The sequence below is a fragment of the Saccopteryx leptura genome, chromosome X (assembly GCF_036850995.1).
Source record: "Saccopteryx leptura isolate mSacLep1 chromosome X, mSacLep1_pri_phased_curated, whole genome shotgun sequence".
NCBI classification, from domain to species: domain Eukaryota; kingdom Metazoa; phylum Chordata; class Mammalia; order Chiroptera; family Emballonuridae; genus Saccopteryx; species Saccopteryx leptura.
In genome coordinates, this window is record NC_089516.1 from 76,233,939 (window position 1) to 76,259,787 (window position 25,849).

Consider the following 25,849-nt stretch of genomic DNA (forward strand, 5'->3'; position numbering starts at 1 on the left):
ACGGTTCAGCAACTATGGAAAACAGTATGACAATTCTCAAAATATTAAAATAAAATTTCCATATGATCTTATAGTTCTGATTCTAGGTGTATACCCCCCAAAGTCAAAAGAAGAACTCAAAAAGAAGCCTGTATGACAATGTTCATGAAAATGTTATTCTCCATAGTTAAAACATGTAAACAACCCAACTGTCCATCAACTAATGCACTGATGCAATCAAAATGTGTTTTATATATAAAAGGGAATAATATTCATTCTTAAAAAAAGGAAGAGCTAAAATATGGATGAAGCTTGGAGACATTATTCTAAGTGAATTAAATCTGTTACAAAAAGGAAATTTTATATTAATCTATTTACATGAGTTATCTAGAGTAAATAAAGTCATAGAAACAAAAAAGGTAGAATGTAGTTGTCAGTCTCTGGAGACACAGGGGAATGAAGACTAAAAAATGTTCTGGGGATTGGTTATATAGTAATATGAATATACTCAATACTATTGAACTGTATACTTTAAGTAGTTAAAATGATATATTTTATACTATGAGTATTTTAAAACAACGTAAGAAATGTCAAATTAAATTTTCAACCAGAAATCACAAATGACTTTTTGAACACATCCTCTTACCTCTTGCAGATAAGACACTTTCACTGAGGGTAGGAAATGTATCAATACTTAAATGGAATAATATATCTATAGAACATAGGATTTTCTAAAACACATGTACATTATTTAAAAGTATAATGCACTGGTAATCATAGAAAATGTATTTAATGTGATTAAAAATCTGGTTTTGTACTAAGAAGGATATCTTGCTAACATTTGTTTAGCACAGTTCTGGTCACTAGTAGTATTCAAATTTAAAAAGAGATAGAAAATTAAGAAAAGTATGGTTCCTTAAATAAGCATTTTACAAAAAAAAAATAGAGGTCAACTTAATTTTATTGTGTTTCACTTTATTGTGTTTTACAATATTGCATTTTTTACAAATAAAAGGTTTATAGTGACCCTCCATTGAATGAGACTATCAGCATCATTTTCCAACATTTATTCACTATGCATCTCTGTGAAACATTTTAGTAATTCTCATAATATTTCAAGGTTTGGATCATTATTATATATGCTATGGTGATCTATGATAAGGTCTTTTTGATGTTATTATTGTAATTATTTGAGGACACCACAAACATAAGACTATGAAAATAATAGATAAATGCCTTGTGGGTTCTGATTGCTTCATTGACCAGGTGTTTCCCTGTCTTTCTAATCATCTCAAGCCTCCATATTCTCAGACACACAGCAATATTGAAATTACACCAATTAATAACCTGTAATGACCTCTAAGTACTCAAGTAAAGATATGAGTTAGGCATAACTCACTTCACACCAAAAGTTAGAAGTGATTAATTTTAATGAAAAAGACATTAAAGCCAAGATAAGTTGAAAGCTAGACTTTTGTGCCCAACAGCCAAGTTGTAAATGCAAAGAAAAAATTCTTTTTTATACTCCAGTGAACACACATATGATAAGAAAGCAAAAACAATTTTATTGCTGATATGAGAAACTTAAGGGTCTAGATAAAAGATCAAATCTACCACCCCCTTCTATTAAGCCAAAGCCTAGTCCAGAGCAAGGCCCTAAATCTCTTTAATTCTATGAGGGCTGAAAGAGTTGAGAAAGCTGCAGAAGAAAAGTTTGAAGCTAGTAGAAGTTGGTTCATAAGGTTCAAGAAAAAAAAAGCCATCTCCATAACACAAAAGTACATCGTGAAACAGCAAGTGCTGATGTAGAAGGGTCTGAAAGTTCTCTGGAAGATTTAGCAAATATAATTAATGAAGGTGGCTACACTAAACAGCAGAGTTTCAATGTAAAGGAAACAGCTTTATATTGGAAGAAGATGCCATCTAACACCATCATAGCAAAAGAGAAGTCAATGCCTAGCTTCAAAGCTTCAACAAGCTGACTCTTTTGTTACAGGTTAATGAAGCTGGTGATGTTAAGTTAAAGCCAGTACATATTTACCATCCTAGAAATCTTAGTGCCCTTTAAAATAATGATAAATTGACTGTTCTTATGCTCAATTAAAAAAAAAGCCAGGATGACAGCACATTTGTTTACAATGTGATTACTGAATAGTTTAAGTTGAGGAATACTTCTCAGAAAAAATTTCTTTCTGATGGAAATATGTAATAAGATTAATGTTTTCATACCTGCTAACATAGCATACATTTTGGAGCCCTCAGACCAAAGAGTGATTTTGATTTTCAAGACTTATTATTTTAAAAAATACACACACATTTAATAAGGCTATAGCTCTCATAGTTGTTGAGTCCTCTGATGGAACTGGGTGGAGTAATTAAAAAACCTCCTGGAAATAATTCATTATTCTAAAAGCCAGTAAGAACATTGATGATTCATGAAGAAGAGACCACAATATCAATATTATCAAAAGTTTAGAAAACGTTGAATCCAGTCCTCATGACAATTAAGAGGGAATTAAGAATTCAGGTAAGGAAGTAGCTGCAGTTATGGTGAAAATAACAAGAGATCTAGAATGAGAAATGGAGCCTGAAGATGTGACTGAACAGACATGGATGAGAACTTGCTTCATATGGATGAGCAAAGAAAGTGGTTTCTTGTGATAGAATCTAGTCTTGGTGAAAATGGTTAAAATAACAAAGGATATTACATAAATTTAATTGAAGAAGTCATGACAGGGTTTCTGACAATTGACTCCAGTTTTGAAACAAGTTCTACATTTATAAAATGCTATTAAACAGCATGATGTGTTACAGAGAAATTTCTGGATGATACAGTCAATTGATGTTGCAAACTTCACTGTTGTCTTATTTTTTAAAATTAACACATCTACCTCAAACTTCAGCATGCAGCACCCTGATCAGTCAACAGCTATCTACAGAGGCAAACCTCCTCACCTGCGCGTGCGTGTGCGCATGTGCGCATACAGACACACACACACACAGACACAGACACACACACAAATATATATTTCTTCTTTAAGGCTCAAATGATGATTAGCATTATAAACAATAAATTAAGTTATGTACATTTTTTAGACATAATGTTATTGTACTCCTCATAGGCTGTAGTATAGTATAAACATCAATTTGATATGCATTGGAAAACCAAAACTTTCATGTGACTAGCTTTATTGCAATATTCACCTTATTGTGGTGATTTGGAAAGGAAACCAGAATTATCTACAAGGTGTGCTCGTAAAAAAATATTGCTAAGAAAATTTTAAAGGGCTTAAACTAATAAGGAGATACAACTTTTTCAGGGTCAAAATGGTAATTATTGCTAAGATGTTATTCTCTCCATACATATACATTCAAAACATTTCTAACCAAAAACACAGTGAACTTTTGTAGAACATAACGAATTGACTTTAAAATTCATATGATGATTCAAAAGACCTACAACAGCCAAAACAACTTTGAGAAAGTATATAGTTAGAGACAAAGAACAACATGATTTCAAGACGTATCTTCTTTTGCATAGCTCTCTCTTCTTCAATACTCTTGTCTGCAAACACTAAGCATCTTATATTCCCTGTACTCTTAACTCCATCTCTTCAACTTAAGGACACCTTCCAGACCCCACCTAGGCTTCTCTTCTTTGCACCGTAGAATCGTAACTTTTTCAAAGTAACAAAACGGACTAGGAGGCTTTAACACCACTCATCTGTTGCCTGTGGTAGACAGTCACTAAATTTGCAACCTCAATAACCCACCATCTCCTTTTCATGTTTTTATGTAATCCCTTCTCTCTTACTTACTGTGGGGGTACCATTGCTTTGCTTCTAACTAATAGAATATAATAAAGATAAGAAAATATCACCCTTGTGATTATGTTACATTGTAAATGGCTTTGTCTTGCTAGCAGACTCATTGTAGAAACTCTGGTGGCTTAGAAAAAATGTGAGCATTTAAACAAAAGAGACTACATGACAAGAAATTGTGGAAAACATCTGGGACTTGTGGGTATCCTCTAAGAACTAAAAAGGGCCTCTAGGACTGTGAGCAGCCTCTTCTAGAAAATGAGAGTAACCTCCAGCCGACAGCCAATGAGAAAACAGGGTCTCAATCTTAAAGCCACAGGAAATAAATTGTTCCAACAACCTGAATGAGTTTACAAGTGTATTATTTAGCCTCATTAAAACTTCTATAAGTGAATATAGCCTAGTCAACACTGTAATTGCATCCTGTGAGAGCCTAAGCAGAAGATCCAACTAATCCATGCCTGGACTCCAGATCCAAATAAACTGAGATAATAAATACATGTTATTTTAGGCTGTTAAAATAGTGGTGATTTGTTCAGCAACAATATATACCTGATATCTAGTATTTCAGTTAACAAATTCTTTCAGTTTTTTTATTTATGAATGTCTTTATTGTTCCTTGATTCCTGAAATAATCCAGTTTTGACAAATTTATTGGCTGAAAGTTATATTTTTTAAACATGTGAAAAATATTGGCCTTTGTTCCTCCAACATTTCAGATGAAAAATCTGTTACTGTCATTTGAATTGGTGTTTTTCCATAGGAAATGTATTTCTCTCTGGCTAAATTTAAGACTTTGTCTTTATCTTTAGTTTTCAGAAGTTTAATTATGATGTGTCTGGGTATGGATTTACTTGCATTTATCTTGCTTACAGATCACTCAGTTTCTTGAATCTGTGGGTTTATGTTATTTTTTACTCAAATTTGTTAAGTTTTCAACCATTATTCTCTGTGTTGTCCAAATTAGGTAAACTTTATCAATCTGTCTTCAAGTTCATTGATTCTATTTTTTTAAAACACCTCTCAAATTTTGAGCCATACAGAAAGTTATTTTTAAAATTTTATTTATTGGATTTTTCAGTTCTATAATTCTAATTCGGTTCTTTTATAATTTTTGAAATTTTCATTTGTTTAAAAATAATCTGTAATTGCATGTTGAAGCATTTTTATCATGGATGCTCTAAAATCCTTGTCAGATAATCCCATTACCTAATTCACCTCAGTGTTCATTGCATTTGATTTTCTTTTGTTATTCAAGCTGCAATTCTCTGTTCTTGGAATTATTGATGACTTTCAATTATATCCTCCCCACTTTATCCATTATGATAGGAGACTTTTGATCTTTGTGTGTGTGTGTGAGTGTGTGTGTGTGACAGAGAGAGACAGAGACAGAGAGAGTAACAGATAGGGACAGACAGGCAGGAAGGAAAAGAGATGAGAAGCATCAATTCTTCGTTGCGGCTCCTTAGTTGTTCATTGACTACTTTCTCATATGTGCCTTGACCAGGGGGCTCCAACTGAGCCAGTGACCACTTGCTCAAGCCAGTGACCTTGGGCTCAAGCCAGCAACCTTGCACTTCAAGCCAGTGACCTTGGGCTTAAGCCAGCAGCCATGGGGTCATGTCTATGATACCATGCTCAAACCAGTGACCCCGCACTCAAGCTGGTGAGCCCACACTCAAGCTGATGACCTCGGGGCTTCGAACCTGGGTCCTCTGCGTCCCAGTAGGATGCTCTATTTACTGTGCCAACACCTGGTCAGGCAGACCTTTGGTCTTATTTAAATCTTTTCATTTTATCTAATAGTCACCCAGTTATGTTTAGCACACAGGTCTTGGCCTATTTTATGGGTTTTGGTTCCAATGATATTTTGTTTTCAGACCATTTGTACTGATATTTTAACTTTTTTGGTCTATATGGTATCACTTGGATTTCCACTGATCACTACTGCTACAATCTTAAGGGACACAGGACCTTCTCCAGCCTAAGGGATTATTGTGGGAAGATGTTGCCTATTGGTGCCAACTAATAGACCAGTGTCTCAAGGTCAAAAAATAGATTCTCCATTAAATTTTACATTATTTAAGGATAAATAACACAATTCCTTTGTTGGGTAGGTATGGTGTCCTGATCACACTTGCTGGTACTAATTAAGTCACTTGGTTCTAAAAGTGGGAGAAATAATTCTCTGACCTAAAGGAACAAACAGGCTTCCCTTTTTAAAAATATATATTATTGCCCGGTTTTTCTAGGAAAGAAGTTCAGGCCCAGAATGGAAAACAAACAAACAAATATTTCCCTTGCTTACTTATTGTCACTGAGGTTTCAAATTGATCTTTTTGGACCGATATAACCAAGCTCGTTTCATGTTTGTGGGATTCTCATCTATTAAATGGGAGGACTGAGTCCCCCCCCCAAGTTGTCTTCTCTTGTTAGATTGGGGGTCATATTATGCCTAATCTGTGTCACCTGATGTTGTTATATGACAACAAAATACCTTGTAGGTCTTCCAAGCCTTAGAGTCCTTAACCAGTTGCTTTCTCTCCATCTTTCAGAGTTCTCCTTTGGTGGCCTCCTGTATTACTTTCATGCTATATAGTTCTATTTTGTGTGGAAGTAAAAAGAAAAAGGAGTCTACATAATCCTGTCCAGTACTACAATACTAGCTTCCATTTTATTATCCTCAAAACTATCTAATAGAGTAACTTGAGTTATCTTTCTAAAAGTCTACTCATGTCTCTTTTATTATTAAAATTCTTTAATAATTTCTTATCTATGGACTATTGTATAAAAATCTCCTGAACTGCTTGTTAAAATGTAGATTTATGGGTCTTACACAGACCAACTAGATGGGATTCATTGAGAAAACACAATTCTAATGAAGTTCTCTTATATTAACATCACAAAACAGTTTTAACACAAAAACTAAATAAGACTGTTAAAATATGAGTTACTCATTACTGCTAGATATGAAAATGCACTAATACTAATATAAATTATTTAATTTTGACTGAGATGTTTAAATCAATCACGATTCATTTGTTATGATCAAATTAGCTGGGTTAACTAGATGTAGAAAAAGTACAACATTTTATTAATTCCCTGTGAATGCTTTTTAAAAATGTAAAAATGTGCTCAAATATTATCTAAGGCACTGATTAGTGCATTTTCTTTAAGGTTACTTTTGTAGCATATATAAATATTATGATCACAAAATATATCCTTTGCGATAATGCCGTCTTACTGAGGTTTGGTTTTGCCAACTTTATAAATATCATCACAGTTTTCTCAATGGCATCCCTACTAACAACACAAGGGAAAACCCATTTGCTGCTTTAAAGGAAAGATTACTTACTGCTCTTTTTCTAGAACACCCTGTAATCCAAGGCACAGTAAGGTTTCCTGAAATCTGTGGAAACAACAAATGTAATCTCAGTAAGGTATGCATTAACACTACCTGGTATGCTGATCAACACCAAAAAAATCATATAAGATTTCAAGATAGGTTTTCATTCATAACGTATCACATAAACAATCCTGTTTCCTTATTGAATGCACTAGATAGAAAAGGACTTCCTTGGTGGGGAAATTTTAGAAGTGGTGCAAGGTTCCCTTGGAATTCAACAAAATTTCTAAGACATAGTTGGGGCCTGAAAGTATGGTCTGGCAATCTATGAAAAATAAAATTCTTATAATAAATATGCAGTGCTCTTTGGAATGAATTACAATATTTAAATTATTAACTATAGTCATCATGCTTTGTATTACTTCACAAGATTTATTCATCTGACATAACTGTTTCTTTTTTTAAATTTTTTATTTATTCATTTTAGAGAAGAGAGGGAGTGAGTGAGAGAGGAGGGAGAGAGAGAGAGAAGGGGGGAGGAGCAGGAAGCATCAACTCCCATATATGCCTTGACTGAACAAGTGCAGGGTTTCAAACCAGCGACCTCAGGATTCCAGGTCAACGCTTTATCCACTGCGCCACCACACGTCAGTCCTGTAAGGTTTTTTTTAAAATAGAAGCTACTAAGGGAAATAGCCAGCAACACCTTATTACATCAACATGCCCACAAGCAGACAAATGCTACCCTAGTTGGATTCTGGAGAGTGCTTATAGAGACCAAGGTAGTCCTATGAGCTGTGGCTCAAGTTAGCCTGTACTTTATCATACTTTTACTTGAGACACACAAACTTTTGGAATACTTCAAACTCTCACTTGTCCTCTCCTTCCCTCCCAAACTAGTACCTCCTGAGAAATTGATAAGACAATTTATTTTCACTAAGTGGTGGTGGTGGGAACATGGTATTCAACCAAACATTTATTGAATTTGATAAATTATATTCAGTGATAGCCAATGAATTATTATTATGCCTATTAGTAAGAAATGATGATCATCCAATATAAATAATAAGGTAATATAGTCAATTATTCAATTTTCAGTTAAATTATTACTACCCCTGGCCACTAGACCTGCCATTTTACTTTGAGTTCAGCATATATTAATATACTGAGGATAAGATAAAACTTATATAAATTCCAAATAATTATTTTAAGAAATATTGTAAAACTACTTTTTCTCAAGTTAGTCTCATTAGAGTAAAATATCAATTAACTAGAATGCCTAAAGATTATGAAGTTTAAATAATTTATTTTTAAAATGGTGAACTGAGAGTGATAATATTTCTATTAAAAATTCTTCAAAACATATACTTTCTTGTCTTGCAACCAATAATTAGTATTTGATATATTGTGTGTAAAGTAAATTGATTGCTAACCTTAATGAAGGAGGTAAATTTGCTAAAGTAGTCACATCAACAGTTTTGAAAAAAAGCAGAAATATCTAAACATTTTGCATTATGTCTTCACATACTCCCATATATTAGGATAATTTAAAGCTGGCTATATGAAGTTGTTACGGAAAATATGTTTAAAATAAGTTATAACATAAATGAATTGCAAAAGACCCAGTAATGACTAAAAGATTGCATATGAAATAACAAAAATGATACATGTAATAAACATGGTTAATTTAATTTCTTTAAACATGGATATTATAAATGATAACAATATAAAATGTAGTTTCTTACTTAAGCCAATTGTAAAACTTCCATAAGAAATTAATATACCAATACTATAAATATCATGAGATTTAGGAAAGGATAAAGTCTCACATTTTTGTTTTATAATTCTGAGGCACCAGTTACATGGTATTCAAATGCTATATGCAGTTACCTTCTATTGTTTGCTACTAATCTATTCTTCAGTTTCTTATGCTTATGGTAAAACTCAGAACAGCCAGGCATAGTATCTGAATTCGTAAGATTTTTTTGAATCATAGAACAGTATAAATATGTTTTCTTCCAATTTAGGAAATTTTGTTTGGTCCAATAGTGTTGATAAAGTTTCTCCTTCACCAAAAACTATAAAATGCACTATTTCAAATGAACAAGATAATTTACTTCTAGTTTAAATAACATTTAAATTTCAAAGACATTTTTCAACAATGTGGCGTGGAGAATCACAAAATTAATCTACAAGGGCCAAGATGGATTTAACAAATGTATTAGAACTTACACATTTAAATAAGTAGTCCAAGTAGAAAATTCAAGATGTTATAAAGTCATTACAATGATATTGCCATTGTTGAAATCATTTTGGAAACTTTACTTTTGGAGTTGTCAGTTATGATTCACCCAGAGATTTGTCTCATTATTTCACATTCCTTTTTCAATAACTGAAAATATAACAGCCTAGATTGAACAGCCACATTATTCACTAAATTTGACTAAGAATAAATTCCATTTTCCAAAATCAATTTTCCATCAAATGACAAAGATTTGTCACCACTGAAATCTTTTAAAAGAATCCTACAGTCCTTTAAAACAATTGTAAAGGACTTCAGAAACTTTTTGGCAAATTGAACATTATTGAAATAAGGATAGATAACTTTCCAAGGTAACTTATTTGAATTTTGTTCAAATATTTATCAAGCATATCTTCTATACTAGGTGCTGTTTTAGGTGCTACAGGAAATATAAAAATGAAAAAGAAAAAGATAGGTAAAACATAATTTCCTGGAGGGCAAAAACTATGATCCGAGAGGGAGAGATAAGACAGACATATGAATGACTTTAATACAAAGAAAGCTATGATAAGTGCCATGACAACAGGTCAATAAATGAAGTGCTATACAAGTTCAAGATGTGGCAAAATTACATCAATTAGAGGATTGATATCTCTCATCCAAACCTGAAAAGATGAGCATACGTTTGATAGACAGAAATAGAAAAGAGCATTTTGGAGAAAAACAGTGGTATAAACACAGTGGACTAAAAGGATAAGGTGTCTTTGGAAATTGTCAGCTCAACTAGAACTAGAAAGGGAGTTGAGGTTGCTTTGTGGAGGCCATGAATACTAAGGTACGTTTATATCTAATTCTGTAGAAAATGGGGAGCCAATTGAAGGTTTTTAAGCAACAGGTTATATGGTCAGAATTGTGTTTTTATATATTTGGATGACTAATTTAACTAAGTGTGAATTGAATAAGTATAAAAACTTTAATAATTGTTTAGTCAAGGGGTAGGTAATTCAGGCTTTGAACTATGTTAAGTGAGGTAGAAATTGGGAGGAGAAATAAAAAAAAACATATTTTTAAGGAAAAGTCTTATGTATGAGATAGAAGAGGCTGGACATCACTGGAATAGTCTTTTTATGGCCACCATAAAACTAGCTCTCCAAATGGTTGCCTTGCTCAAACTAATGGACAATTAGAGGGACACTACTTTGAATGTAAATGCAAAGAAGTACCTACTGTTGGAAATCTGCTACTCTTGGCTAAGAGTAGAGAAACTTATTTGGATGTAAACTGAAGTCACATCATGTGAATAGTTAAGGTTTTTTAATCAACTATCATGCATTATCTTTCTCATGAAAAAATCATACTTAAAATAGATACTATGTATCAGAATATTAATTATATATTATTATATACATCATAGTATATGGTTATATATTGATAAGAAAGCAATACATTTACTTTAATGGATGATTTAAGAAATTTTAAAGGTAATTTTACTGCATTTTATTTTATGTAATTTAGATCCTGCCTGACTTGTGGTGCTACAGTAGATAAAGAGTCAACATGGAATGCTGAGGTTGCTGGTTCAAAACCCTGGGTATGCCTGTCAAGGCAGATATGGGAGTTAATGATTCCTGCTCCTCCCCCCTCTTCCTCTCTCTCTCTCTCTCTCTCTCTCTCTCTCTCTCATCTCTAAATGAATAAATAGAATCTTAAAAATAAAAATAGAAAATCTTATAATTTAGATCCTAAATATAATCCTGTTGCAATATTTTCACTAGGTTATGAGGTGATTAAAGGCAAGATATCATATTTAAAACAATTTAGTCTAATTATTTTTATATAGTCACAGGGAATATACACAAAAATGAATTTATTTGATTAGAAAAATCTGTTATAAAGACAATTCTACACATATGTTGAATATTCTATTTTAAAATGTTCAGACAAATTTATGGGTTTAGGATAGCTCCTATGTAAAATATATTACATTTTATGTGAGTCAAGAAAATATAGTATATTATTAATTAGCAAGTCATTAAATAAAATTTGATTAACTGAAGCAATCAGACAATAAATATGTCTTTCAGAAAAGTTCAGTAGTAAGAGATTCACAAATCAATGTTTTAGCTTTGCATCAGATGTTCTGGTATCAGTTGAGCATTAAAATCTTTCAATCATTCTGTTTTAATAAGCAGTGTTCTCTAGGTGTTTTTCAATTACGAGGTATAGCGCATAGAGGACACTGCTGGGTATGTGGTAGACAAAAAATAAATATAAGCTGATTGATTGATTGAATTCACTAGGGCCTTCATTATTCACTGGCTTCACTTGCTGAAATTTAACAAAAGGCCAAGAGTGGAAATATACAAGAGACTTTTATATGGAGTAGGTAATAGAAGGAGGAAAATAAGTTGCTTCAGGTTAAAAAAAAATAAATTCAGGAGCAAAGGAGAAAAGATGTAGTGGCTTATTTTAAAAATATTCTCCCATCTCCTCTCTACCAAGTCTAGAAAACCTTTCAGAAGTTAAATAAGCCTTACAAATGGAAATTTCAATATTATAAATTTTGACAAATTATCTAACACTTTTTTAAGCACATGAATTTTTTCTTAAGAAATATAAAACTAGTATTTAGAAAATTTTATTAGAAAAGTTCTTGTAGTTGACAACTAAAATGCTAATTGAGATTTTTTTTCCTAACATGATTTTAGTAGTTAAAATTTTACAAACCACAAAAGATTAAAATCAGGAAAACTAGAATTCCAAGATGTTTCAAGAAAATCATAAAAAGTACTCAGACATTACATGGCAAATATAATTTTACCATATTGTCTCTAAAGAGGCTAGCTGTTAAAAAAATCAAAATATAAATAAAACAATATAAATTGATACATGAAATGATTATATTCTGATCTACAGGCCCTGGGAAGTGTACAATTACAATTCTTGATCTCATGATATCTTACTTTCTAACATTATAAAATACTGTCTTAATTTTTTTCGTGTAAAAAATAGATATTTGAGAACATACACAAATTATTTATTAACTTTATAAAGTAAACTGTCAAATGTTAGATTTGTGTTTTAAATATACAACTGAAATGAAATGTTTTATTACATGTGTATTCAGAGATCAGCTACCTAAATAGCAAAAGATTTATTGCTCTTATAAAGCTACAATATTTGTTGGGCTGGACTTTCATGTCTTTGTGTTGCATATGGTTCCTCATTGAACCACAGTATAAGTAAGCATTTAAAAGAAATCAAATAGAAAAGAAGGTAGCAATGGAGGCAATAAAGGAAAAAAACATAAGGCTTACAAAAAATGATAAACATAATGGCCAATAGTAAGTACTTCACTGTCAGTAATTATTTTAAATGTAATTGAATTCCTAAATTAAAAGACAGATTGAAATAATAGATTAAAAAACAGGATTCAAGTATAGTATATTTATACAGACCCATTTTATTATTTTTTAAATTTTTATTAATTTTAATTTATTGTGTTAACATGGATTCAAGTGTCCCACTGAATATAATAACCTTACCCACTCACCTCCGTGTCATTTACACTCCCTTTGCGCCCTCCTCTTATCTCCCTCTCCCCTTCCCTTTGGGATTTGCTATCTTGTTTTCTGTATCTATGTGTTAGGTATATATAATTTCCTTAATCCCTTCATATAACAGACCCACTTTAAATCTAAAAACCTTTACCTTATACCATAACTAAAATTAGATTTAATGGGACAAACACTTAAAACATAAAGGTTAAAAGTATGAAATTATGAGAAAAAGATGTAGAAAAATAGCTTCATGGCACTGCCTTTGACAATGATTTCTAAAATATGACACCAAGGGAAAATAGACAAAATACATCAAAATTAAAAACTTTCATGGATCAAAAGATACTATCAAAGGAATAACAAAAATAACCCACAGATTGGCAGAAAATATTCTAAGTTGTATATCTGATAAAGGGTTAATATCCAGAACATATTTTTAAAAACCTTAAAATTCAACAACAAACAGGCAATTTGATTTTTAAAAACAGCAAAGAAATATCAAACTAATGTAACAAATGTGGTAGGAAGGGAAAATAGAGAATGGAAAAAAACACAAGAAAAAAATCAACAGAAACAAATGTTCTTTGTTTTTATTTTTTAAAAGAACAATTAAATTTACAAAACTTTAGGTGGATTTACTGTAGTATATTGAATGGTGACTACCAAAAACATGTCTATGTTTTTTTGTTTTTGTTTTTGTTTTAATTTTTTTTTTCTTTATTAATTTTAGAAAGGAGAGAGAGAGAGAGAAGGGGGGAGGAGCAGGAAGCATCAACTCCATATGTGCCTTAACCAGGCAAACCCAGGGTTTCAAACTGGCAACCTCAGCATTTTCAGGTCGACACTTTATCCACTGCGCCACCACAGGTCAGGCCAAAAAACATGTCTATGTTTTAATCACTAAAACCTGCTGTGACTTTATTTGGAAAAGGCATCTTTGCAGATGTAATCATAGTAAAAGCCTTGAGCTGCACTTGTCCCAAACTATTCATATGGGACAAATCTTAAATCTAATGACAAATATCCTTACAAGAGAAGAAACTGAAGAGGTCAGAGGAGAAAGTCATGTGAAGATGGTGGCACAGATGGAAGTTATTCAACTACAAGTCAAGTAGCCTCTCTGAGAGCCATCAGAAAGAGTCTAGCTCTGATGATAGCTTGATTTCCAACCACTGGACTTGAGGAATGTGAAAGAATAAATTTCTAGTGTTGCAAGTTAACTACTTTATGGTTATTTTTTACAGCAACCCTAGGACACTAATACACTGATCAAAGAAAAATTAAAGAGAAACACAAATTACTAAAATTAAGAATGAAAGAAAGCACTCACCACCAAACTTTCAAACATTAAAGGCAGGAGGGGGAGAGTGACATCACCAAAATGGCAATAAAGGTTTTCCAGACTTTTTACCACCTTACCCACTGCAAGATACACAACAGATATCTATTCAAGAATAAGACAATACTGGGACAATTCTTGAATACAAAAGTGAGGCTAAAGTACCCCTTGTACCTCAAAGACTAAAACAGACTGCATTAGCAGTATTAGGATAATAAGAGTAGTGACACATTGACCATGTTGTTCCTTCCCCGGACAGCACAGCAACACATGGAGAAAACTCTACTGAGTTTGTTTTCTCCAATAAAAAAGAAAGAAAGAAAAAAATGGGAGTGAGTAAACCAGCCTCTCCCAGCATTGTGAGATGCTGTGTAGGAGCCCTTACTCTGACATCTCACCATGGGGACTGCAGGGGAATCTGTGGAACTAGCCACTGGAAATCTGATAACAATGGAGAAAAAGGTGGACACTTGCACCAGCAACTAGCACATAGATCTTGGAAGACGGAGTTCATACATGCAAAGTCTCAATAATAATCTCAAACAGCAGCTTCGTTACTTATAGAACTAGCTCTCAGGTGCACTCAGATCAGGGAACCCAAAAAGGTACAGCTAGCTCTGTTTGATTAGATCCTCAAAAGAAGAATATTCTGACCCCAGAAAATTCCCATGCTAGGCAAGGTGTTAAGTCACAGACACACTCAATATGGAAAGTGTTTACCAGACCCATCTGACCAGAAGGGCTGGTGACAATTCCTGGAAGTTGTGTGACTCAGTGGGGCTAAAGCCTAGAAGCAGTTAAGAAGAGCAGATTATCCTCAAAACAAAGCCAATACCAGGTTTGGAAGATTCCAGGGCCATGAAAAGGCAGGAAGATTAATTCATAGATAAGTCTGAGGATAGCTCCCAACCCTTTCTGACCAGAGAACCTGTTTGAAAAATTGAAAGTACCTTAAAGCAGCCCAAGTAAGGAAGTTGAGAAACAGTCCCATCCACTGTACAATGTCTTCCAGCCCTAAAGACAAGAAAGCCTGGCTAAAAAAAAAGCAAACAAACAAGAACAAATTAAAAACTGAAAGATGTGTGACACAGCAGCACTTAAGCAGTGAGAAGATCAAATAAAGCCAATAGTATGCAGAACAAAGCCAGCGAACTGGGCTGTGGGTCGACTTGAGTTAAGAAAGCAAGGAGCTTTACCAGTTTTAAATCTGACTCTCCTGCTTTGCCTAGGCAGGGTATCTAATTAGTAGACCTGTTCATCACTGAAGATAGCCTTCAGTCTGTCTGACTACGGAACCTAACTAGAACACACAAGAACCTGCAGAGCCCATTCAACAGCAAAATAAACATTTGAATACACAGCACATTCCATGGCTTTCTATGGCTGCAGAGCAAAACTGAGGGCTTCACCTGACCAAAAAAAGAAATTCAGAGTACACTCTTGCTTGATTCAAGTCCCCAAAAAACACTCCATACAAGTCCTGGGTACCATCCTGCTAAATTGCCAAGAAGGAGAAGGTAATTTATACCTTCATCTGATGAATATAAAACCCCATCCCATCCATCTAGTAGGTCTAACCAGAGAATCCAGGCAGCTGCAGAATCCATATTAGGGCTTCACTAAGGTAAGGAAGGAATCAAGCCAATAGTCTTATGCAAATGTTTCCCCCAACTTTATCCTCAGAGGATGAAGACTAGACTTGCTCTCAAATAGACTACAGTAGTAGGTCTTACCTACCCAAAGACATTGATAGAGGCAACTCAAGAGTTAAAATTTTAGCTTGAGTAATAGTAGCTTTAGTTAAAGTCAACAGGCTTAACAGTTAACACAATTAAAAGTTTTGTTCCAGGAACTGGGATACCCGAATGAGTCTACAAAACTTTACAAGACAGCAAACAATCCACCTTTGTGCCTCAGAGACTGCAAGCAAAGCTTTTGTACGCCTCGGCTGGAATGTCTGTTGACTATCACCTAATTAACTTTCCCTTGAATTCCAAACCTCCCTCTTAGCTATTTCTTCTCCGTATAAAAAGGTAAGATGGCTTTTTAGGGTATATAATCCCTGTCTTCTCAGATTGACAGCCATTTGAATAAATCACCCATAAAAAGTTACCCTTGTATTTATTTATTTGGCTGAATGGTGGCAGGTAGCATGGACACTGATATTTCTGGTTTCAACATCAACAGAAACACACTGAGAAATAAAAGCCTTCCAGAACAAACAAAAGTTTAGGAAGTTCATTAGAAGTAGAATTGCATTTAAAAAAAAAAATGCTAAAAGGCGATATTTCAGTGCAAGCAAAAGAAAGCTAATTAATATACTTTACACAAAAAAGTAGTGTAAATATCACTAATAATGGTACATATATAGTCACATTTAGATTCTGCAATATGGTAATAAGGGTATATAACTCACAACTCCAGTTAAAAAGTTTTAAAAATTGCCATGGACAGTTTGTTCAGTTATAGAGCGTTGGCCAGGTGTGTGGAAGTCCCAGGTTCAATTCCTGGACAGGGCACACAGGAGAAGCGCTCATCTGCTTCTCCACCCTTCTCCCTCTTCTTTCTCTCTATCTCTCTTCCTCTCTTACAGTGAAGGCTTCATTGGAGCAAAGTTGGCCTTGGTGCTGAGGATGGCTCCACGGCCTCTGCCTCAGGCACTAGATTGTGGCGGAGCAAGGCCCCAGAGGGGTCTAATATCACCCCCTGGTGGGTATGCTGGGTAGATCTTGGTCAGGTGCATGCGGGAGTCTGTCTGTCTGCCCCTGCCCCTGCTTCTCACTTTGGAAAAATACAAAAAAAATCTTTTTAAAATGGATAAAGCAAAAATAATAAATACAATATTGTGTTTTGTTACAAGATATTAATAACATGTAAATTATAAAAGCAATAACCTAAATGTGATAAAAAGAAGTAAAAACAAAAAGTATAAGAATTATGTTGAAGTTATGTTGTTTTCACTTTAAAATATGGTGTTATAAGTTTAAGGTAATCTATATAAGCCTCATCATGGTAACCACAAAGGAAAATCTTGTAGTAATTGCAAAAAAGAACATGATAAAGAAGCCAAAACATACTGTTATCAAAAGACATCAAAATACACATAAAAAAGATAATGAATCTACAAAACAACCAAAAAGCAATGAACAAAATTACAATAGTAAGATCTTACCTATCAATAATTACTTCAAATGCAAATGGATTATATTCTCCAAACAAAAGACAAAGAAAGGTTGAATAGATTTTTTAAAGAGCAAGACCCAATAATATGCTGCCTACGAAAGAGTAACAGCCTTAAAGACACATATAGATTGAGAGTAAATGAATGTAAAAAGACATTTCAAGCAAATGCTGACCAAAATAAAGTAGTAGTAGTTACATTTAACATTAGACAAAATATATTTTACTGTAAAAAATAGTAAATAACAATATACAGTATATATTATTAGACATATATATGACTTTCATATATATATATATATGTCAACTTACCAAGAAGATTCAACAATTATAAATATTTATGTGTCCAACATCAGAGCAACTAAATATATAAAGCCACAACTAACTAAAAGGAGAAATGAATAGTAATACAATAATAGGTGGGTACATCAATACATCACTCTCAGCAATGTATAGATCATCCAGTCACTAATTCAATAGAACTGTGGATTTGAACAATACTATAAGTGTTTGTGAACTAACAGATATATACAGAACGATAAAGTGGTCTAACAGATATATACAGAACTTTCTATCTAATAACAGCAGAATACATATTCTCAAGTGTATACGAAACATATTCTAAGATAGACCATATGTTAGGACACAAAGCAAGTTTTAGCAAAATCGAAAAGATTAAAATCATATCAATTAACTTCTCTGAGAACAATGGTATGAAACTAGAAATCAATAACAAAAAAGAAACTGGAGAATTCACAAACATATAGAAATTATTAATAATACTTTCCTGAACAATCAATATATCAAAGACAAAATTAAATAAGAAATAAAGATGTTTCTTGAGACAAATGAAAATGGAAACAAAACATACCAGAATTTATACAAGGTAGCAAAATCAGTTAGGGAAGTTAATAGCAGTAAACATTAACATTGGGTTGAGCATTTGAAACATGTATGATTTTGCAAACCACCAAGCCTAATAAATTAAATTTAAAAATAATAGTAATAAAAGCCAAAAAAAGAAAAAGAAATAAGATCTCAAATAAATAATGCAACTGTACACTTATAAGTAATAGAAATAAAAATAACTGCCCACAAAATGTAGCAAATAGAAATAAATCATGAAAATAAGAAAATAAATAAATTAATACAGAACAGAAAAAAATAGGGTAATTTAGCAAAACTAAGAATTGATTCTTTGAAAAGATAAAACTAATTTGCCAAACCTTTGTGTAGACTTACCAAAAGAGAATGAGAACTAAAATTAACAAAACTATAAATAAAAAAGAGACACTACTGACATAACAGAAATGTTCGTAAGTATCATAAGACAGAAATGATATTCATAAGTATCATAAGAAGCTATTACGACTGGTGTGAGGTGGTGTCTCATTGTGGTTTTAATTTGCATTTCTCTAATGATTAGTGATGTTGAACATTTTTTCATCTGTCTATTGGCCATCTGCATGTCCTCTTTGGAGAAGTGTCTATTCATTTCTTTTGCCCATTTTTGATTGGATTGTTTGTTTTCCTGGTATTGAGTTTTACAAGTTCTTTATAAATTTTGGTTATTAACCACTTATCAGACGTATTGTTGAATATGTTCTCCCATTGTGTGGTTTGTCTTTTTATTCTGTTCATATTGTCTTTAGCTGTACAAAACCTTTTTAGTTTGATATAGTCCCATTTGTTTATCCTGTCTTTTATTTCACTTGCCTGTGGAGATAAATCAGCAAATATATTGCTGTGAGAGATGTTGGAGAGCATACTGCCTATGTTTTCTTCTAAGATGCTTAAGGTTTCACGGCTTACATTTAAGTCTTTTATCCATTTTGAGTTTATTTTTGTGAATAGTGTAAGTTGGTGGTCTAGTTTCATTTTTTTGCAGGCAGCTGTCAAATTTTCCCAACACCATTTGTTAATGAGACTATCTTTACTCCATTGTATGCTCTTACTCATTTGAGGAATCCAAGGAACAATGAGAACTGAGGAACGGAATGGAAACAGAGGAGGGATCAAAGGGACCAGAGGAAAAGAAGACAGAGGGAAAGGGGATGATAGGATGGGATAAACCTGAAGGGAAGTGGGGAGGGTGTTGTAGGGAGGGGGGCAAGGGAGATGTTGAGGGGAATATGGGGGAGGGGGATGCATTTGAGGTGACCCTATAATCTATGTAAACACAATTAATTAAATAAATAAATTTTAAAAAGAAGTTATTATGGACAGGAATATGCCAACAAATTAAACAACCTAAAAGTAATGGGCAAATACTTAGAAACATATAATCAACCAAGACTAAATAAGGAACAAATAGAAAAACTGAACAAACCAATTACTTTTAAGGAATTTGAATTAGTCATTTTAAAAAATGTCCTAATGAAGAGTGACGTCACGGAAATGGCGCCGTGAACAGCGCGTCCGACAGATCTCCCCAAAATCACAACAAATTTATCAACTAGAAACAGAAAAATTTATCCTCGGAGCATTCCGGAGTTCCACACAAACTGAAAGCGAAAGGACTGTTATCACTTGAATCTGAGAGACGAGGGTGTGGAGGAAGCTAACTACCGCAGGGACGTTCATTCAAGCCGCGGAGGGAGTGCGCCTGTGGTGAGTCGGCCCACACTCGGGAGTGGTGAGCAGCCGCCGGCGCGTGCCCGGTCCGGTTGCAGAGCGAGCACCGCTAACTTTCCCAGCGGCCCGCGCACTGCGAGTGAGAGTCCCCAGCCACCAGTGCCTGGAGCACCCCATTCGCGCGCGTGCCCTACTGGCCCGCACACCCAGGGTGCCCCATTATCCTGCGCCCGGTGCACCCTACTGGCCCGCACACCCAGGGTGCCCCATTATCCTGCACACGGTGCGCCCCAGCCGCCAGCGGTGGGGCGAGCGGGAGAGGCGCCAGGGCGGTCTTCCCTACTTGGGAGATTCTCTCCGCGGGCGCGGCACCTCACCCAGCCATTCAAGCTAACAATCAAGCGTTGGGGGAGGGGCGCGCAGGCAGCCTGAAATACCTTCGGGAGCACAGCTGCGGATCCAATCACTGAAATTAGCTTAACCCATGAAATCTGCGCACCCACGGGCTCTAATTGATAAGATCTCTCTCAGTTCAACGGTCCAAGACAAGAGGCGTGATATTTCTTAGTACCTCTCGCTAAAGGGGCGGGGGCAACTTCTGATTGATAGAGCCTCCATATTCAGGGATAAACGCTAACAAGAGGGACTTGGCAGATAATAAGATCTTTACTACACTAGTCGCAAGCAAAGACTAGTGCCTCTTCTTCCCAGCCAAAACAGGCTACAAAGTGTGGAAAGCCTGGGTTGAGTGGTCCAACTGAATGCTAGGTGCTGAACAGTCACCTTGACAACAATTGACTCCCACCCCCGCCTGATTACACTGGAGGCTCTGACTGCCAGAGCCTTTCCCAAAGCCTTGCGCTGAGTGGGGATAGAGTGGGGATTTCCTAGCTCTTTGAGCCTCTTACTCCCCAGGCAGAAGCATTAGCAGCCTTATAGCTGGATCACCAGGCTGCTAATTCAGGAAGGGGGGACTAGGAGAGAGACTCCAGGAAAGCAAACTCTCTCATCGTTGGACCCTGCAAACACCAACAAGCCTTGACTACCAGCAAGACTAAAGCCAATTATACAACATTGCCATAGAATCCCATCAACTGCAAATCCCTACCTAAGTGTGACACAGGGGCAGAGCCTGGGGTACAGAGTCACTGACCAGGAAGAGGGAGAGAAAAGAAAAAGGAAGAAGTTAACCTCTCAAAATCAAGAAAAATCCACAGACTTTACAACTTGTTCCACTAATTTTTTTTTTTTTTTGCTGTTGTTTGTTTCTTCTATCTTATTGCCTTTATTATTATTATTTCTATTTCCTCCACCTCGGTCCTTCTATTCTCTGCCCATCTTATGCTTCCCTTTTCTTGAACTACACTACCCATGAGTGTTACATTTTATTTCTTATCTTTATCCTCACCCTCCTTTAAGGTTATACTCCAAAACACTTAACTCTCACTCTCTCCTCTTTTGTTTTTTTTTGTTTTGTTTTGTTTTTTTCTCTTCCTTTTTTTTCTTCCTTCGTTTTTCTCTTTTTCTTATTTTTTCCTTTCTATTCGTTTTTTCTTTTCTCGTTTTACTTTTCCTCCCATTTAATCCTCAATCACGAACAAATTAGTTAATTTGGGACTCAAGGGTTTTTTTTGGTTTTATTTTTCTTTTTCGCTTTTGTTTTTGTTTTTTTTTTTTTTGTTTGTTTATTTTTGTGGCATTTTGGGTACTTTTTACATTGCTTTTTAACTCACTAGCATTCCTCCCAACCCAAGGTCTCCATTGTATTTAGTCTTCGCTCCACTTAATACAACAGATTTTTACTTATTATTTTTATTTTTTTCTTTATTATTATTTTTTTTCTCCTTTTTTCTGGTTCCCTCTTATCCCTCTCATTATATCTCTTAGTCGACCATCACTTACAAGCAAATCATCTTATGCTTGTCTAAGATTTTCTTCCTTTTTTTTTTTTTTTTTTTTTTTTTTTTGCATTTAGTAGGTCCCTACTCCCTTTTTTTGCCCCTTGAACTCTTCACCCCAAATCAGGCCCTCCATTATAGGCAGTTTTTGTTCCATTTAGCATAATATACTTCACAGGTCATCACGATATTTCCCTGAGGAGGGGAGAGGAGGGAAAGAGAAGAAAGAAAAAAGGGGGACATAATAAATTATTACTGTTTTTTTTGTGGGGTGTTTTACCTTTTTTTTTTTTTACTTTTTATTAATACTAATTAGTGCTATCAACAAGACCACCCTCAGATGCCAATAAGAAAGAGGAAATCGAATATTATGGATACAAAAGAAAGAGAGGTAACACAAATAGATGTGGAAAAATCTATGGAGAAAAGACTTAACATATTGGAAGCCTTGGAGCTAAATGACAGAGAATTTAAAATAGAAATCTTAAAAATACTCAGAGATATACAAGAAAACAGAAAGGCAATTTAGGGAGATCAGAAAACAACTCAATAAACACAAAGAATATATTACCAAGGAAATTGAAACTATAAAAACAAATCAAACAGAAATGAAAAACTCAATTCACGAGCTGAAAAACGAGGTAACAAGCTTAGCTAACAGAACAGGCCAGATAGAAGATAGGATTAGTGAAATAAAAAACAAACAACTTGAGGCACAACAGAGAGAAGAAGAAAGAGACTCAAAAATAATAAAAAACGAGAAAGCCCAACAGGAATTGTCTGACTCCATCAGAAAGAATAACATAAGAATAATCGGTATATCAGAGGGAGAAGAGAAAGAAAATGGAATGGAGAATATACTCAAACAAATAATAGATGAGAACTTCCCAAGCCTGTGGAAAGAACTAAAGCCTCAAATTCAAGAAGCAAACAGAACACCAAGTTTTATTAACCCCAACAAACCCACTCCAAGGCACATCATAATAAAGATGACACCAATGACAAAGAAAACCAATGACAAAGAAAAAATTCTCAAGGCAGCCAGGGAAAAGAAGAGTACAACATATAAAGGAAGGCCTATTAGATTATCATCAGATTTCTCAGCAGAAACTCTACAAGCTAGAAGAGAGTGAACCCCAATATTTAAAGCCCTGAAAGAGAGGAACTTTCAGCCAAGAATACTATACCCATCAAAGCTATCCTTCAAGTACGAAGGAGATATAAAAACATTCACAAATACAGAAAAGATGAGAGAATTTATCAGCAGAAAGCCCCCACTCCAGGAAATACTAAAGGGGGTTTTCCAACCAGATTCAAAGAACAAAAGAAAACAACACCACAAGTAACAGCTCCACCAAGAACACAATAAAACCAAACTTAAACTGTGACAACAAAGGAAAAAAAGGGGGGAGAGGATGGAGATTAACAGTAGCAAAGGACAATGAAGTGCAGAAATACTCATAAGATAGGGTACTACAATGAATATGGTAGGTACCCTTTTCATTACTTAATGGTAACCACCCTTGAAAAAACCACCACAAAAAATGTCCTAATGAAGAAAGACCAAGACCATATGGCTTCACTGGTGAATCTTACCAAACATTTAAAGAATTCATGCTAATCCCTCTCAGTTTCTTCCCTCTAAAAATCAAACAAGAAGGAACACTTCCAATCTCATTTTACAAAGTCTGCATTACCCTCATAACAAAGCCAGAAAAGAATACTACCCAGAAAGAAAACTACAGGTCAATAACCTTGATGAATGAAAATGAAAAATTCTCATTAAAATATTAGCAAACTGCCTGACTGGGCGATGGTGCAGCGGATAGAATGTCAGACTGGGATGTGGAAGACCCAGGTTCGAGACCCCGAGTTCGCCAACTTGAGCGAGGGCTCATCTGGTTTGAGCAAAAGCTCACCAGCTTGAGCCCAAGGTCGCTGGCTCGAGCAAGGGGTTACTTGGTCTGCTGAAGGCCGGTGGTCAAGGCACATATGAGAAGGCAATCAATGAACAATTAAGGTGTTGCAATGCCCAACGAAAAATTAATGATTGATGCTTCTCATCTGTCTATTCCTGTCTGTCTGTCCCTGTCTATCCCTCTCTCTGACTCTCTGTCTCTGTAAAAAAAGAAAATACTAGCAAACTAAATTTAGTAACATTTTAAAAGGATAATTTACCATTTTTAAGTAGGATTTATGCCTGGAGTCAAGGATAGTTCAACATACAAAATATAATCAATGGGATATATCATATAAATAAGACAAAAGAAAAAAAATCACATCATCTCAACAGATACAAAAAATATCATTAACCAAAACTCAACATCCATTCATGATAAAAAGTTCTTAACAAAATAGATGTAGAAGTAACATATCTAAACAGAAAAAGGTCATATATGACAAGCCCACTGTTATTATCATACTCAATGGTAAAAAGATGAAATCTCTTCTTCCAAGAAGAGAATAATAAGACAAGGATGTTCACTTTCACCACTTTTATTCAACCTATTATTGGAAATCCCAACCAGAGCAAACAAACAAGAAAAAGAAATAAAAGGCTTCATAATTGAAAAAGAAGATGTAAAAGTGTGTCTATTTGCAGATGGCATGACTATATATAGAGAAAACCCTAAAGGCACCATCAAAAAAACTGTATGATATAATAAAAAAATTAAGTAAAGTTGCAGGATACAAAATTAGCATACTAAAATCAGTAGCATTTTTTTACACTAAAAACAAATTGTTTGAAAAAGAAACAAAGAAAATTCTTAATAGATTAAAAGCAAAAGAAGATAATTAAGAATACAGTTAACCAGGAAGAAAAAATTCTGTACTCTGAAAACTATAAGGCATTGACAAAAAAAAAAAAAAATTGAAAAAGACAAAAATAAATGGAATGGTATCTCGGTTCATGAACTGGAAGTAGAAATATTGTTAAAATATCCATACTACCCAAACCCATCTACAAATTCAATGCAACCTCTATCAAGATTCCAGTGACATTTTTTTTAGTAAAGTGGAAAATAATACTAAAATTTATATGGAATCATAAAATATTTCAAATAGTCGAAGCAATCTTAAGAAGTTACAAAGTAGGAAGCATCACATTTCCTGATTTCAAGCTATATGAAAAAGTTATAGTAATCAAAACAGTATAGAACTGGTTTAAAAGCAAATGCATAGGCCAACAAAACAAAAATCGATATCTTAAAAATAAAGCAGTGCACTTATGGTCAACTAATATTTGATGAAAAAGCCAAGAATACTCAATGGAGGAAATACATTCCCTTTAATAAATGGTGCTGGGGCCCTGGCTAGTTGGCTCAGCAGTATAGCATTGCCCCATGTGTGGAAGTCCCAGGTTCAATTTCCAGTCAGGACACACAGGAGAAGCGACCATCGGCTTCTCCATTCCTCCCCCTCTTCCTTCTCTCTTTCTCTCTCTTCCCCTTCCACAGCCATGGCTCAAATGCGTTCAAGCATGTTGACCCCAGGCACTGAGGATGGCTCCATGGCCTTGCTTCAGGTGCTAAAGTAGCTCAGTTGCTGAGCAATGAAGCAGCAGTTCCAGATGGGCAGAGCATCACCAGGTAGGGGAGTTGCTGGGTGGATCCTGATCAGGGCGCATGCGAGAATCTGTCTCTCTGCCTCCCTGCCTCTCACTTAATAAAAACAAACAAACAAACAAAAAATAAATGGTGCTGGGAAAATTAGAAATTAACATACAAAAAATATTAAATAACCTCTATCTTACACCATTCTAAAATTAACTCAAAATAAATTATAGACATATGTAAGACTGGACATCATAAAACTTCTTAAAGAAATCATAGGAAAAATCTTCTTGACATGGGTCTTGGCAATTATTTTTTGTGAGTGTGACCCCTAAAGCACACACAACAAAGAAATA

At 34.5% G+C, this 25,849-nt stretch overlaps 1 protein-coding gene across 1 annotated transcript in view; it reads right to left on the reverse strand.

Moving 5' to 3' along the window:
• HDX (highly divergent homeobox) overlaps window positions 1-25,849 on the reverse strand; it is a 108,359-nt gene that overhangs the window by 67,594 nt on the left and 14,916 nt on the right. Inside the window, exon 3 of the mRNA XM_066357050.1 lies at window positions 7,156-7,209. Within this exon, the coding sequence (XP_066213147.1) occupies window positions 7,156-7,209 (54 nt within the window). The remainder of the gene's footprint in view (window positions 1-7,155; window positions 7,210-25,849) is intronic.